At 40.7% G+C, this 15,093-nt stretch overlaps 1 protein-coding gene across 1 annotated transcript in view; it reads left to right on the top strand.

The window, feature by feature from the left end:
* Positions 1–15,093, top strand: part of LOC120873524 (dynamin binding protein) — a 112,728-nt gene that overhangs the window by 36,304 nt on the left and 61,331 nt on the right. The window contains exon 4 of the mRNA XM_040254207.1: positions 4,013–6,022. Within this exon, the coding sequence (XP_040110141.1) occupies positions 4,013–6,022 (2,010 nt within the window). The remainder of the gene's footprint in view (positions 1–4,012; positions 6,023–15,093) is intronic.

The following is a 15,093-nucleotide window of genomic DNA, read 5'->3' as shown; positions in this document are numbered from 1 at the left end:
TACATTAAAGCATCTGGCACAGGGTAAGCATTCAGTAACAATTAGCTATTTTATTGTTCTCATCCTGGAGCTCATAAGTGTGCTTCAGGGGGCCTCATTTCTTGATAATTATGTGAAGTTTTGTGTGTATCTACATTTTCCAGGGAGATTCTATTTGGAATGAAAACCACCAGTGGTTCTTCCAGCAGGTGTCACCCTTTCTCCTTTCCCTGAAGCTTCCCATTTGTTTTGGTCTGTTCCCTATAGTTGGAGTTATATTAAATTCATAAATAAGTTTGTCTCTTAGAAAGATCAGTGCGAGTGCTATCCTAAAAAATACAGAGGGGGGAAAGAGAGAGACAACAAAAAACAAAAAGAGAGTATGGCAAAGAAAAGACAGTGAAAGAGGAGAGAAAAAAAAAGTAAATGATGAAATATTTAGTTGCCTTATACAATACAGAATGCTTATTCCTTGCTTACAACCCCATGCTTCTAGACTACCTCCCTACCCCAAAAAAAGACCAATACAAATTAAATTGATAAATGTATTTATAAATAGATAAATGATAATTATCAGTTAAAGCACTTGTGTCATAAATTTCTGGTGTCATGGGCGTGAGATATCAGGATTAAGGTTCTGATATGGCTCCTGTGGAAGCCTCGGTAAAGAGTGTGGTTGATCTCCATAGAGCACAGAGTCCTTGGGCACTAGGATTCAGTGAGGACCTAATACCTGCAGAGCCAGACTCTAGGACTTTCTTATCATCCTATTCTTAATGCATTTCTTGTTCAAATATAAAATGAAAATTTAACCAGAAGAAACAAGCACTGTGGTGACTGGGATTAATTGTGCATAAATAAAAGCGACCCTAAGAGTCACCCCACTTCCTATTTTTCTATTCTTAAAATCTGGTCACTGTATTCCAGGAGTTCCTCATATTGTTGTTTTTGAAGTCTAGAAATGACCACCAAGTAGCCTCCATCCTAAAGAATCAGAATGCAAAAACTCAATAACAGGGCTATATAAAATAAAAGTATTCAACAAAATTATCTCTGAAGTGCTTTTCAGGGACTAAATTGTGACTTAAAAAAAATTCACCTTTATTATATAGAAATAATCAATAGAATGACAGCCTGCAGATAATAAAGCCTATCAAAACAGTCACTCAACAGAAAATAGGGAAACAAATCCTACTGTAAGGATTTCATAGAGATCTGGCATTACAAGAAAATATTCTGATTCTTCAGCTTTAAAAAAGCCAGTTCATTTTGAAGCCAGGAGAGTGGGAGTTATGGCACACTTTTATTCTTGTTCACTAAAAGGCTTGTTGTGTCTGAACAGTAGGCATGTCTCCAGTGAGTTTCTTCTGTGGTCCAGTTGGAATGGGGAAAAGTCACTTGTAATTCTCAGGACCCCAACCTCTGACCAATGGGATATTGAATCAGAAATTAAGGTAAAAAGAGAAATACAGGACCAAGACCCTATTTTTCAGGAACATCTAAGCAAATCAGTATGAAATCAGTGAGAATGATTTAATGCCTACCACTAAATGCAGAAATCTTACATTAGGAGCTGTATAGTCTATAAATATACAAGTGTCAAAATTGTTGATATAAGTGATAAATTCTTTAGTAGACTACAGATGACCAAGATGTGTGTAGGCCTCTAAAGTTTATTAGAGAAATATGCTAAGGTTTCGGATGGAGAGGCTTGTTTAGGAGACAGCGAAAGTCCCCTTGTGTGGATTAGGTTCTCAGAGGTGAAATAATATTGGATAGCTGGGGATGGGGCAGGGGGAGGTTTTTTTCTGGATGTGAATGCCAGGTTGCATTGAGGTGAAAACATAAGAACAGCTTTTTGGTAGCTTGGGCTTCCCTGGTAGCTCAGCTGGTAAAGAAGCTGCCCACAATGCAGGGTTTGATCCCTGGATTGGGAAGATCCCCTGGAGAAGGGAAAGGTTACTCACTCCAGTATTCTGACCTGGAGAATTCCATGAACTGTATAGTCCACGGGGTCGCAAAGAGTCAGACACGACTGAGTGACTTTCACGAACACTTTCTTTTGGTAGCTTAGTATCTAAACCTCTTTGGAGAACATTCAGAGCAAGCTTATTTTCTTTTGATATATTTCAGGTAGTAAGAATAGGATTATTATAGAAGAAGCCTTGATTAATAGGAAGAAGCCTTCATGTCCCATGGTAAACATTTGAACAGGGGAAGAGTATGATAAAATTGGTACTTTTATAGTCTTAGTTTGGTAGATTGGAAGAGACAGTGTCTGGGGAAAGTTTTAAAAGAATAAGATGATGAGAGTCAGACTAGATGGTAGCAACGAGCAAGTGATGAGTGGAATAAAGGTTTCGAGAGAAGAAATTATAGAACAAAAGGAAGTTGGCAGCATGGAGCTAGTTTTGGAGGGAAGATATATTTATTGGGAAATTGAAGAATCTTCACTAATAACGAGGACATTGAGTGCCTCCTGTGTGAAAAGCATTTTACCAGGTTTTTGAAACAAAAAAGAGACATGGTACCTGCCAGTATTGCATCTAATTCACTTCGTAAGAAGATAGACTTAATTTTTATAAAAAGAGTTTATAAATTGATACCCTAAACGATAATCCAGATTCAAGTATGCTTGACTATAAAAGGCCTCATGATTTTGCCAGGTGCTTGGCTCTCTTGGTCTTATTTTACTTGGGCCAGTTGCATTCCTTAATCACCCGTACTCATGAAAGGGAAATTGACTTAGATGTTAAGAAAGTTAAAAAAAAATTAAAATCAATAATCTACAAAATGAATGGTTCATAATTAGAAAATTAAAAGTTTGCTGCAAATCTATAGAGGAATTTGTTCACTGGGGTGAATCATAATAGCTTGAATTTTAGTTTCATTTTTTTCAGAAACAAGCACTGTGCCCCATCTTTTACACTCCTCATCTTCTTCAGCAGCAAGACAGATGCTAACAGTTTAGTGTGTATTTTGTGACGATAGCTTGAAACAACAATATTGAAATTACTGATTATATTCAAAAACAAAGTCCTGATTACTTGAACATTCTTTTAAGATTTCATTATGATGTATTTTCAGGATAAGGATTGTTCAGGAGGGACTTTGCAGATTTCTTTCTTTGCTAATTTTTTATATTGAATGTAACTTAGTGTGAAAAATTAGATCAATCTATTCAAAGGCTTCTAGTGGAAATGAATATGTTCTCCATCATTTATAAATAAATCCAGTGATACAAACTTGTTGATAGTAGCATTTCACAACCTTTTTGATCCTAGGATTCATTTACATTCTTAGAATTTTTGAGAACCTGAAGAGTACTTGCTTCTGTGAGTCTATTAATATTTACATTAGCTATTAAAGCTGAGAATTTAAAATTATAAATTTATTTTTTAAATGCATATTAACATTAATAACATGAATAACATTTAATGAAAAATAACTAGTTTCCTAGACAAAAACATTTATTGAGAATAGTAACATTTGTTTACATTTTTCGCAGATGTCTTTAATATTTGGTTTAGTAGAAGAAATCTAGGGAATTTTCTGGTGGTCCAATAGGTAGGACTCTGTGCTTTCGCTGCTGAGGGTGCAAGTTCAATCCCTGGTCAAGAAACTAAGATCCTGCAAGCCATGCAGTGCACTCAATAGTTTTTTTTAAATTTTTAATTTAAAAATAGAAGAAATCTAGCTTCTTTTATTTGAATCAGTATTCAGTTTGCCACATTACGTTGTTTTGGATGAAGTGAAAAATAATAAAGTTTTGACCTCACAGACTCTCTGAAAGATTCTTAGGGATCCACCCGCAGGGTTTTGAGGACCACATTTTGGAAACCACAGGTTTACAGGAATATTCACTGTATTGTCACTAAATTGTCAAAAAGTGTTTGTGCCCTGAAAACTCTAGATTTACATTCCCTTGAATCTGGTGGGTGTTTAAGATGATGAGTTGCACTATGACTCGTACCACTGTCCCCCTGGGGTGATAATGAAAGTCGTTACCTCTGTTTCTCTTTTCTTCCTTTAGGTGACCTAGTGATTCTCGATGGCACTCTCACCGGTGGCTGGCTGCAGGGCCGAAACTGCTGGGGTGCCCGAGGCTTCTTCCCATCCTCGTGTGTTAGGGAGCTCTGCCTTTCCTCACAGAGTCGGCAGTGGCACTCACAGAGTGCTCTTCTCCAGATTCCCGAATATTCCATGGGACAAGCCCGGGCGCTGATGGGGCTTTCTGCCCAGCTGGATGAGGAGCTGGACTTCAGAGAAGGGGATGTGATTACCATTATTGGAATTCCTGAGCCAGGCTGGTTTGAAGGGGAACTAGAGGGTCGAAGAGGCATTTTTCCAGAAGGTTTTGTAGAGCTTTTGGGGCCCCTGAGGACTGTGGATGAATTGGTCAGTTCTGGAAATTGTGATGACTGCATTAGTAACGGTGAAGTAGATACCAGTACAGGAGAAGAGAAGGAGCCGGAAGAGGAGAGTGAGCAGCCGGGCACCTATGGGATTGCCCTCTACAGATTCCAGGCCCTGGAGCCAAATGAGCTGGATTTTGAAGTAGGTGATAAAATCCAAATCCTGGGCACGCTGGAAGATGGCTGGCTCGAAGGGTCACTGAAGGGCAGGACAGGCATCTTTCCTTACCGGTTTGTAAAGTTATGTCCTCAAACAAGGGTGGAGGAAACCATGGATCTGTCACAGGAGAGCGACCTCACCAACATTCCTGACACACCTTTGGATTGTTCAGAGAACTCCTTAGAAGCAGAAGGGAAAAGACATGAATTTCATGAGTATGAAGCAGAGAAGTCCAACTGTGTTATTTCTGAAACATCATCCATTTCTACCCCGGAGCACCTGACTTCTGAGTGTGAAGAAAATAAACAATCTCACTGGGACACGGACCCCTTAGGAGGGCCCCCGAGAAGCCCAGGTGCAGGGCAAGAGCAGCTTCTTGTCAAATGCTCTTCCACAAAGGATCCTTCAGAGGTCGTCAATGGTGTTGCGTCCCAACCTCCAGTACCTTTTCATCCTGAATTGCAGAGAAACCAGTATTATTCTATGAGAGGAGGAAGCCACCCAAGCCCAGACCAGTATTCTGACTCTCTTCCTCTAGAAGCAAGGACTCGAGACTACTCCAGCCTGCCTCCCAGAAGAACTTCATACTCCCAGCCGAAAACCCTGCAGAAGCCAGGGCCACCTCTTCACAGCACCTCTTCCCTCACTGCCTCCAGGGCAGTCAGACCCAGCCAGTTGAGCTCTCAGCTCCATGGCCTGGCAAGATGTGTGAAAAAGCACTGCACACCCAAAGAAAGTGCTTCCAGCTTTTACTCCGCCCCAGGCAGATCAGAGATGAAGCCTGGTCTGCAAGACAAAGCACCTGCCCTGGAAGCCATGGCACGGTCTCAAGGAGAAGGCAGCACGGACCTGGATTCGAAGTTGACACAACAACTGATAGAGTTTGAGAAGAGCTTGTCAGGGCCCTTCCCAGAACCAGATAAAATTTTGCGCCACTTTTCAATCATGGACTTTAACTCCGAAAAGGATATTTTCCGAGGTTCCTCAAAGCTAATGACTCAGCAGGAGTTGCCTGAAAGGAGAAAAGCTCTAAGGCCCCCACCACCCCGTCCCTGTACTCCAGCATCCATTCCTCCCCATGTGCCGGGAGACCAGAGCCTGAGACTGGATCCACCCCTGGCAGTGAGACCCTCTCGCCCAGCTCCCCTGCCTCCCTCAGCCCAGCAGAGAACAAATGCAGTACCCCGCAAGCTCTTAACCTGTAACCGTCCTGGCTGGGAGAGCCTAGAAAAGGAGGGCCCGGAGAATGTTGACAAGACTTTGGACCAAACTCCCCAGTGTCCCTTGGTCTTGGTGAAGATCCAGGAGATGGAACAGGACTTGGATATGTGCCACAGGGCTCAGGAAGAGCTCAGCTTACTGCTGGAGGAGAAGCAAGAGGAATCACTGAGGGCAGAGACCCTTCAGAATCTCGAGTTCTATGAGAATAACATTGAGAGTTTGAACATGGAACTCCAGCAGCTTAGAGGTAAGTGATTAGAAGATACTATATACTTGTTTCTTGATACCCTCAAGTCCAAATAACAGCCCACCCAAGTTTTTAGGGATATGTTACCATTTTTGATGGACAGCTAAGGAATAATTTGCTTTTTGTTGGTTTCTGTGGCTGCATCTTTGTTGCTGCGTGGCCTTTGCTCTAGTCTTGGTGGGCATGGGCGGGCATGGAATCTTCAGTTGGGGTGCAGGGACTTCTCAGAGTGCAGGCTCTAGAGCCTACGGGCTTCAGTTGTGGCTCCTGGGCTCTCAGCACAGGCTTAGTAGTTGTGGCGCACGGACTTAGTTGTATTCACCAGAATGCTGGTGTATTCTCCAGTTGTATTCACCAGACTGCCAGAAGAAATAATTTATAAAGTAGGAGAAGAGTGAGACAACAGCAACTGGTCTAGGGCCCAACGAGAGCATGACTGCATGCCCTTTGGCATACGTGCTGGAAAGCTCTAATCTCCTTAAGAAAGTAATAAAAAGCACCCTATGGATCTAGGAGTTGCAGGATCCTAATAAATAAAAGCTGGGTGTTCCCTGGAAAAAGAAATGGCTACTCAGTGCAGTATTCTTGCCTGGAGAATCCCAAGGATGGAGGAGTCTGGAGGGCTGCAGTCCATGGGGTCTCAAGAGTTGGACACAACTGAGCAACTTCACTTTCTTTTAGATCTCTAAAAGTGAATGAAAAAAAAATCCAAGAAGAAAGAGTATTATTGGAAGACCAGAAACTGAGTAATTTTCTGAAAAATGGAAAGGAAATGGTTTACAGAAAGAAAGGAAACCTGTGTCTAAAATACGCTCAGGCAAGAATTGCTGTGCCAGTGGACATAGTTCTGTGGGAACTCCAAAATCAGGGGTACGGCTCTGGGAGGGTGTCTGAGCTCTGGGAGGGAGCACTTGCAGGGTGATGAATTAGAGACCAGCCAGGTTACTGGACCCACAGGTCATCTGTGACAGCGGCAACATTTGCTCTCAAGGTAAAGTACAAGGGTGAGCCCTTAGACATGTCCTCAAGAGGGCGTTCATTTAATATGAGTAGCTGAACTCTTGGGGGAATGCCAGATTGCTTGATGACTTCTGAGGGCCTGAAAAGGAATCCTAAGGGAACACTGGCTCAGTGCTATATCCCCAAAGATACAGCAAGCTTCAGATTCTCCATCACCTTCTATACATACAGTTTTTGAGATATACTTGTAAATCATTCTTGCATTAGATGTACAGGTGGCAGAACAAAACTCTCTCAAATTCCAGGTGGCAATCATTTCTCAATAATAATACTTTTTAGAATTAGTAGTGTTCCAGAGAAACGTTGTATTCAACATTCCAGTAATGGACTGGTACTAACGGGTGAAACTGGTATTCTTTTTTTATTCCACTGACCTTTTTTTTTTTTAATGTATTTATTTTATTTTTGGCTGCACTGAATCTTCGTTGCTGTGCCAGGACTTTCTCTAGTTGGGGCAAGTGGGGCTGCTCTTCCTTGTGGTGCACAGGCTTAGTTGCTCCGTGCCACATGGAATCTTGCCCAACCAGGGATTGAACTCGTGTTCCCTACATTGGCAGGCAGATTCTTAACCACTGGCCCACCAAGGAAGTCCTGTTCTACTGACCTTCTTTTTCAGAACTAATTTAATAATTCAGCTGTTTTTTTTTTTTTTTAATTCTAAAAGTTCAGTGCAATGAAAGACCCACAGTAGGTGGGTATAGTCTTAATCAGGAAGACTTTTCTTTATCTGACTCCACCGTATAAAATATTGGCAGTGTTACTGTTGAACTGATTGATTTTTAATAGGTGTGTTATTTGTATCAATCGCTAATATGATGAAATTACTTATTTCTTGCAGTCACTGACAGTGCCTCTTCAGGTCATCTTTTTTTGTCTTCATAAAAAAGTACATCCAGCAATATAAGCAGTCCCTTGGAAGAGGCAGAAATTAATCAGTTTGAACACCAGCCTTTAACGCTCTAGTAGAGTCCCATACAATCTCTAATCTTGAACTTCAAGGCATAAAATTTAAAACTTTCAAGAAATTATGCATTTTCGGATGGATTTGGTCTTCGTTGTCGCATGTGGGCTTTCTCTAGTTGCGGCGAGTGGAGGCACTCTTCGTCGCAGTTCACAGCCTTCTCATTTCAGTGGCTTCTTCTCTTGTTGCTGAGCATGGGCTCTAGGGTGAGTGGGCTTCAGTAGCTGTGGCGCACAGGCTTAGTTGCTTTGCAGTATTTGGAATCTTCCCAGACCAGGGATTGAATGTCCCCTGCATTAGCAGATGAATTCCTAACCACTGGACCACGAGGGAAATCCTTAAAGAACTTTTGATATAGTATTTGTCTAATCCTGATTAATATTTAGTTATTTATATACCTCTCCATGACAATTTTAAGCCTAATAAGAAGACAGCTCCTGTGCGATAGTGGGTGTGCCATTTCCCACGCACCTGGTGTGGTGTTCAACATGTAGTAGACTCAGTAAATACTTGATGAGTTAAATTGAGTTTAACTGAATGAAACTGAAGTTTCTGCTCTACCTTCCAGAGCTTTGGAAGATCTCCTGCCTCCACTGTTTCTTTGAACTTGGACTACTAGGGGGCTAGGGACTATTGATGCTAAGATTCTGGTCTCCTTGTCAGATATAGTTAATAGTAGCAAAGTAGTCCAGTCGTGAGCCACACCCAAAATTAGGTTATTTTTTTAAAAAATTAGATTATTTGTAGCTATTGCTCCTTCTGCTTTTTTAAATAAGAAAATGAATGGGCAGATGCCTAGTATGCTTATGGTATGGTAGGTATCTAATAGGAGTTTGAGAAATTAGAAAAAATATATTTAAGAAACACTTCTAATTGCAAGACTTAAGAATAGGGAGAAGGGGTATGACTTTATTTGAACTGTAGTCAGTTGGGGGCTCTGGTGTGTGTCTGTGGTTTTAGAGCAGAATATACATGACTATGGAGAAGGCAGTGGTACCCCACTCCAGTACTCTTGCCTGGAAAATCCCATGGACAGAGGAGCCTGGTAGGCTGCAGTCCATGGGGTCGCCAAGAGTCGGACATGACTCAGTGACTTCACTTTCACTTTTCACTTTCATACATTGGAGAAGGAAATGGCAGCCCACTCCACTGTTCTTGCCTGGAGAATCCTAGGGACAAGGGAGCCTGGTGGGCTGCCGTCTATGGGGTCGCACAGAGTCGGACACGACTGAAGTGACTTAGTAGCATACATGACTATTTTGTTTACGTTCAACTCCATTTTATGAGTATCAGTGTGAATCTAGTTAGACCAACAGGGAATACACTGAATGGATTCAATTTAAGTATAGGATGGTGTATGGATTTCCATGAGAGCTCACACAAATGTGTATAGCCTTTATACTATTCTTCATATTGCTCCTTCGTAAGACTCTGGAATTATGCAGTCATGAGGACTCATTTACTAGAAGCTCTATTTTTTTTTTTCCCCCAAATCTGATGTGTTACCTTTTATAGTTTTCTATTTCTTGCAGGTATCTTTCAGCTTGGTTTTTATTTTCTTTACATATGGTAAGGAGAGTTGTTTTATAGTCTGTAGGGGATGACAAAGGATGAGATGGTTGGATGGCATCACCAACTCAATGGACATGAGTTTGAGTAAACTCCAGGAGTTGGTGATGCACAGGGAGGCCAGGCGTGCTGCAGTCCATGGGTCACAAAGTCAGACATGACTGATTGACTGAACTGATGATTTCAAGGTACTAAGTCTTACTGGGAGTGTTTTTAATGTCACATGGTTCTCATTCATGTGGTCTACACTTGTCATGTGTCTGGTTACCTGTTTCTGTGTGCTAGTCATAGTGTTTGGAAAATATCAAGATCTGAGATGAATTAAGACATGCCTCCAGAGAGGATTTGCATTTATTTCTGTCAGTCGCTTGTGGTCAGCCAGTGTTTCCAAATTCCTGAAGGATAGTAATCGTGAGGTTCAGAAATAAGAAATTGGAATTCCTGGTAATTCCTAAAGTTATAAATTATTCTGTATTTTCTTAAAAAAAAAAAAGGCTCTTTATATGTTCTTAATAATAGTGATAACTGTAATAATAGTGAACAATTTTTCTGTTAGGATTATTCTAAAAGTTTCAGAGATTTTATGTATATATATATATGAAATAAATGCATGTGTTATTTTATGAACCAAAATATTAGATTATATATCTTAATGACATGTAAAATTATTCTCTACCTGATAATAAACTTTGAAATATTTTTTACTTTTTACTTTAAAATAATTTTGGATTTGTAAAGAAGTTGCAAAAATAGTAGAGCTCCCATATGCTTTCACTCAGCTTCCCCTAACCCTAATATCTTACATAATCATAAAATATTGATATTTATCAAAATTAGAAAATTAACATAATAGGTATCTGATAATATAAAATATTAAAAGAAGGGAATATTAAAAAAATGTTAAAGTTTAAAACCTATAAAATAATGCCACAGATGTTTAATATTTAAAACTGATTTTTAAAACAAAATTTTAAATACACAAAGCATTAGTTACCCTATCTGATGGCTGATGGTATTGGCCTTTATTTTATGACTGATATCTCAGACATAGAAAAAAGTTTCTGTTGATGTTGGTTGAATTGTTGAGTGTATTCAAAAACATCTTCGGTGGGGCCATTAGGGTACATGTTGCTTTGCATAAGTTCATACTTTTTTTTTTTTTGTAAAGACAGGTTTTCTTTTTTACTTTCTAGCAACTATTTGTATTTATCTTTCTTAAGTTTTACTGAAGGAAATCAACAGTTGATTTGCAATGTTTTAATGCCTGCTGTACAGCAAAATGATTCAGTTGTTCATATATAAATCCCTTTTTTCTTAAAAGATGTACACCATTTTTAAAGACTTTATTGGATTCGTTATAATATTGCTTCTATTTTATGTTTTGGGTTTTTGGCCAAAAGGTGTGTGGGATCTTAGCTCTGCTACCAGGGATCGAATCCACACCCCCTGCATTGGAAAGTAAAATCTTAATGACTGGGCTGCCAAGGAAGTCCCTATTCTTTCTATTTATTAACAATTAAAATATTCTGTCTGCTTGCTATGATTTTGACTTTGCCATTGAAAGCAATATTGTTTTGCTGATTCAAATTTTAGACAATAAATTTGTGACCATATTCACATCTTTTAAAAAATTTTTATTGAAATAGTATACAACATATTAATTTCATTGGAAAGACCCTGATGCTGGGAAAGATTGAAGACAAAAGAAGGAGATGGCAGAGAATGAGATGGTTAGATAGCATCAGTCAGTCAGTTCAGTCTCTCAGTCATGTCCGACTCTTTGTGACCCCAATGGACTGCAGCACACCAGGCTTTCCTGTTCATCACCAACTCCTGAGCTTGCTCAAACTCATGTCCATTGAGTTGGTGATCCCATCCAACCATCTCATCCTCTGTCATCCACTTCTCCTCCTGCCTTCAATCTTTCCCAGCATCAGGGTCTTTTCTAATGAGTCAGTTATTTGCATCTTTACAGCATCAGACTACTTCCATCACCAGTCACATCCACAACTGGGTGGTTTTTGCTTTGGCTCCATCTCTTCATTCTTTCTGGAGTTATTTCTCCACTGTTCTCCAGTAGCATATTGGGCATCTACCAACCTGGGTAGTTCATCTTTCAGTGTCCTATCTTTTTGCCTTTTCATACTGTTTATGGGGTTCTCAAGGCAAGAATACAGAAGTGGTTTTCCATTCCCTTCTCCAGCAGACCACGTTTTGCAGAACTCTCCACCATGACCCTTCTGTCTTGGGTGGCCCTACACTCATGGCTCATGGCTTGAGTTAGACAAGGCTGTGGTCCATGTGATCAGTTTGATTAGTTTTCTGTGATTGTGGTTTTCATTCTCTCTGCCCTCTGATGGCATCACTGACTCACTAGATGAGAATTTGAGCAAACTTCAGGAGATAGTGAAGGGCAGAGGAGCCTGGCGTGCTACAGTCCATGTGGTCGCAAAGAGCTGGACACGACTTAGCCGCTGAACAACAGCAGCAACAACATACAGCATAATAGTTCAGTATTAATATCTGCATCTCCTCTGCATTTCTTTTGTTAAAATACTTAGAAGAACTATAGTTTAAAATACTTAAATGAACAACAATCGGTAGCAAATACAAGCACTGGAAAAAACTTAGCAAATGTATTTGGCTAGAATTAAAATAAGAGAGGGCTTCCTTGGTCGCCCAGTGGTAAAGAATCCACCTGCCAATGCAGGAGACGCAGGTTTGATCCCTGTGTCGGGAAGATCCCCTGGAGCAGGAAATGGCAACCCACTCCAGTATTCTTAGCTGGAAAATCCCATGGACAGAGGAGCCTGGCAGGCTACTGTCCACGAGGTTGCAAAAGAGTTGGACATTTCTTATCGACTAAACAACAACAAAATAATAGAATGTTTGCCTCTGAGCAAGATTTAACACTGCATAGAATCATGAGTCAGACTTGCCAATTTAAGGACTTAATTTTGCTTCTAAAGTTTTATATTTCTTGGACTATCACTTACAAGGCTTATATAAAATATACTGTGCAAATAAGCTTATTAATATTTATTTTACTTGCAAGAGTGAATCATTGTTAGCACACAGGGCCATTGAAACACACGAATTTTATAAATACATTCATAACATAGCAACGGCTACGAACAATACTAACTGATAGATCCCGATCAGTTTTCTTTGTACTCTTGTCCCGGTCAACCTTAATCTTTACTCTGTGTTCAGCACTTCTGCCTGTGGGCTTCCCTAGTAGCTCAGTGATAAAGAATCCACCTGCAATATAGGAGATGTTTGATCCATGGGTCTGGAAGATCCCCTGGAGAGGGAAATGCAACCTGCGCCACTATTCTTACCTGGGAAATCCCGTGGATAGAGAAACCTGGCAGGCTACAGTCCATGGGGTCGCAGAAGAGTCGAACGTGACATTTTCTGTGTTGCAAAAGCAACTTGACATTGGTTGTTGTTCAGTCACTTAAGTCATGTCTGACTCTTTGTGACCCCGTGAACTGTAGCATGCCAGACTCCCCTGTCCTTCACTATCTCTTGGGAGTTTGCTCAAAGTCATGTCCATTGAGTCAGTGATGCTATTCAGCCATCTCATCTTCTGTCATCCCCTTCTCCTCCTGCCCTCGATCTTTCCCAGCATCAAGGTCTTTTCAGATGAGTCAGTACTTCCCATCAGGTGACCAAAGTATTGGAAGCTCAGCTTCAGCATCAGTCCTTCCAGTGAATATTCAAGGGTGATTTCCTTTAGGATCGACTCATTTGATCTCCTTGCAGTCCAAGGGACTCTCAAGAGTCTTCTCCAGGACCACAGTTCAAAAGCATCAGTTCTTCTGCTCTCAGCCTTTTTATGGTTGAACTCCCCCATCCGTACATGACTACTGGAAAAACCATAGCTATATGAACCTTTGTCACCAAAGTGATGTCTCTGCTTTTTAATATGCTATCTAGTTTTGTCATAGCTTTTTTTCCAAGGAGCAAAGTGTTCTTTAATTTCATGGCTGCAGTCACCATCTGCAGTGATTTTGGAGCCCAAGAAGATAAAGTTTCTCACTGTTTCCACTGTTTCCTCATCTATTTGCCATGAAGTGACGGACCAGATACCATGATCTCAGTTTTGGGAATATTGAGTGTTAGACCTGCTTTTTCACTGTCCTCTTTCACCTTCATCAAAAGGCTCTTTAGTTCCTCTTTGCCTTCTGCCATTAGGGTGGTATCATGTGCATACTTCTCCCAGCAATCTTGATTCCAACTTGTGATTCATTCAGGCAGGCATTTCGCACGATGTACTCTGCATAAAAGTTACATGAGCAGGGTGACAGTATATAGCCTTGATGTATGTACTCCTTTCCCAATTTGGAACCAGTCCGTTTTTCCCTGTCTGGTTCTAACTGTTGCTTCTTGACCTGCATACAGATTTCTCAGGAGGCAGGTAAGGTGGTCTGGTATTCCTATCTCTTTCAGAAGTTTCCACAGTGTTGTGATCTCACAGTCAAAGGCTTCAGCTTAGTGAAGCAGAAGTAGATGTTTTTCTGGAATTCTCTTGTTTTTTATTTTTTATGATCCAGTGGATGTTGGCAATTTGATCTCTGGTTCCTCTGCCTTTTCTAAAAGCAATTTGAACATCTGAAAGTTCTTGGTTCACATACTACTGAAGCCTAGCTTGAAGGGTTTTGAGCACTACCTTGCTAGCATGTGAAATAATTGTGCAGTAGTTTGAACATTCTTTGGCGTTGCCCTTCTTTGGGAATTGGAATGAAAACTGACCTTTTCCCGACCTGTGACCAACTGCTAAGTTTTCCAAATTTGCTGACATATTGAGGGCAGGACTTTCAACAGCATCATCATTTAGGATTTGAAATAGCTCAACTGGAATTCCATCACCTCCACTAGCTTTGTTCATAGTAGTGCTTCCTATGTCCCACTTGACTTCACATTCCAGGATGTCTGGCTCTAGGTGAGTGACCACACCATTCTGGTTTTCCAGGTCATTAAGACCTTTTTTGTACAGTTCTGTGTATTCTTGCCACCTCTTCCTAATCTCTTCTGCTTCTGTTAGGTCCTTGCGTGTCTGTCCTTTATTGTGCCCATCTCTGCATGAAGTTTTCCCTTGGTATCTCCAGTTTTCTTGAGGAGATCTCTAGTCTTTCCCATCTGTTGTCTTCCTCTCTTTCTTTGCATTGTTCACTTCAGTTCAGCTCAGTCACTCGGTCGTGTCCGACTCTTTGCGACTCCATGAATTGCAGCACGCCAGGCCTCCCTCTCCATCACCATCTCCCGGAGTTCACTCAGACTCACGTCCATCGAGTCCGTGATGCCATCCAGCCATTGTTCACTTAAGAAAGCTTTCTTATCTCTCCTTGCTTTTGTCTGGAACTCTGCATTCAGTTGGATATATACAGGGTAGAACATTAGGAGGCATATTTGTGAGTATAGTGTATTGAGGAATGACATGTTATAGTGGACTTAAGGATGGTGTCAGGTCAATCACTTATTCATTCAGCAAATGTTGGTGCCAGGCACTGTGTTA

The sequence above is a fragment of the Oryx dammah genome, unplaced genomic scaffold, assembly GCF_014754425.2.
Source record: "Oryx dammah isolate SB20612 unplaced genomic scaffold, SCBI_Odam_1.1 HiC_scaffold_14, whole genome shotgun sequence".
Taxonomy (NCBI): domain Eukaryota; kingdom Metazoa; phylum Chordata; class Mammalia; order Artiodactyla; family Bovidae; genus Oryx; species Oryx dammah.
The sequence above is the reverse complement of the archived record's forward strand: the minus strand, read 5'-3'. Positions and strand labels throughout refer to the sequence as shown.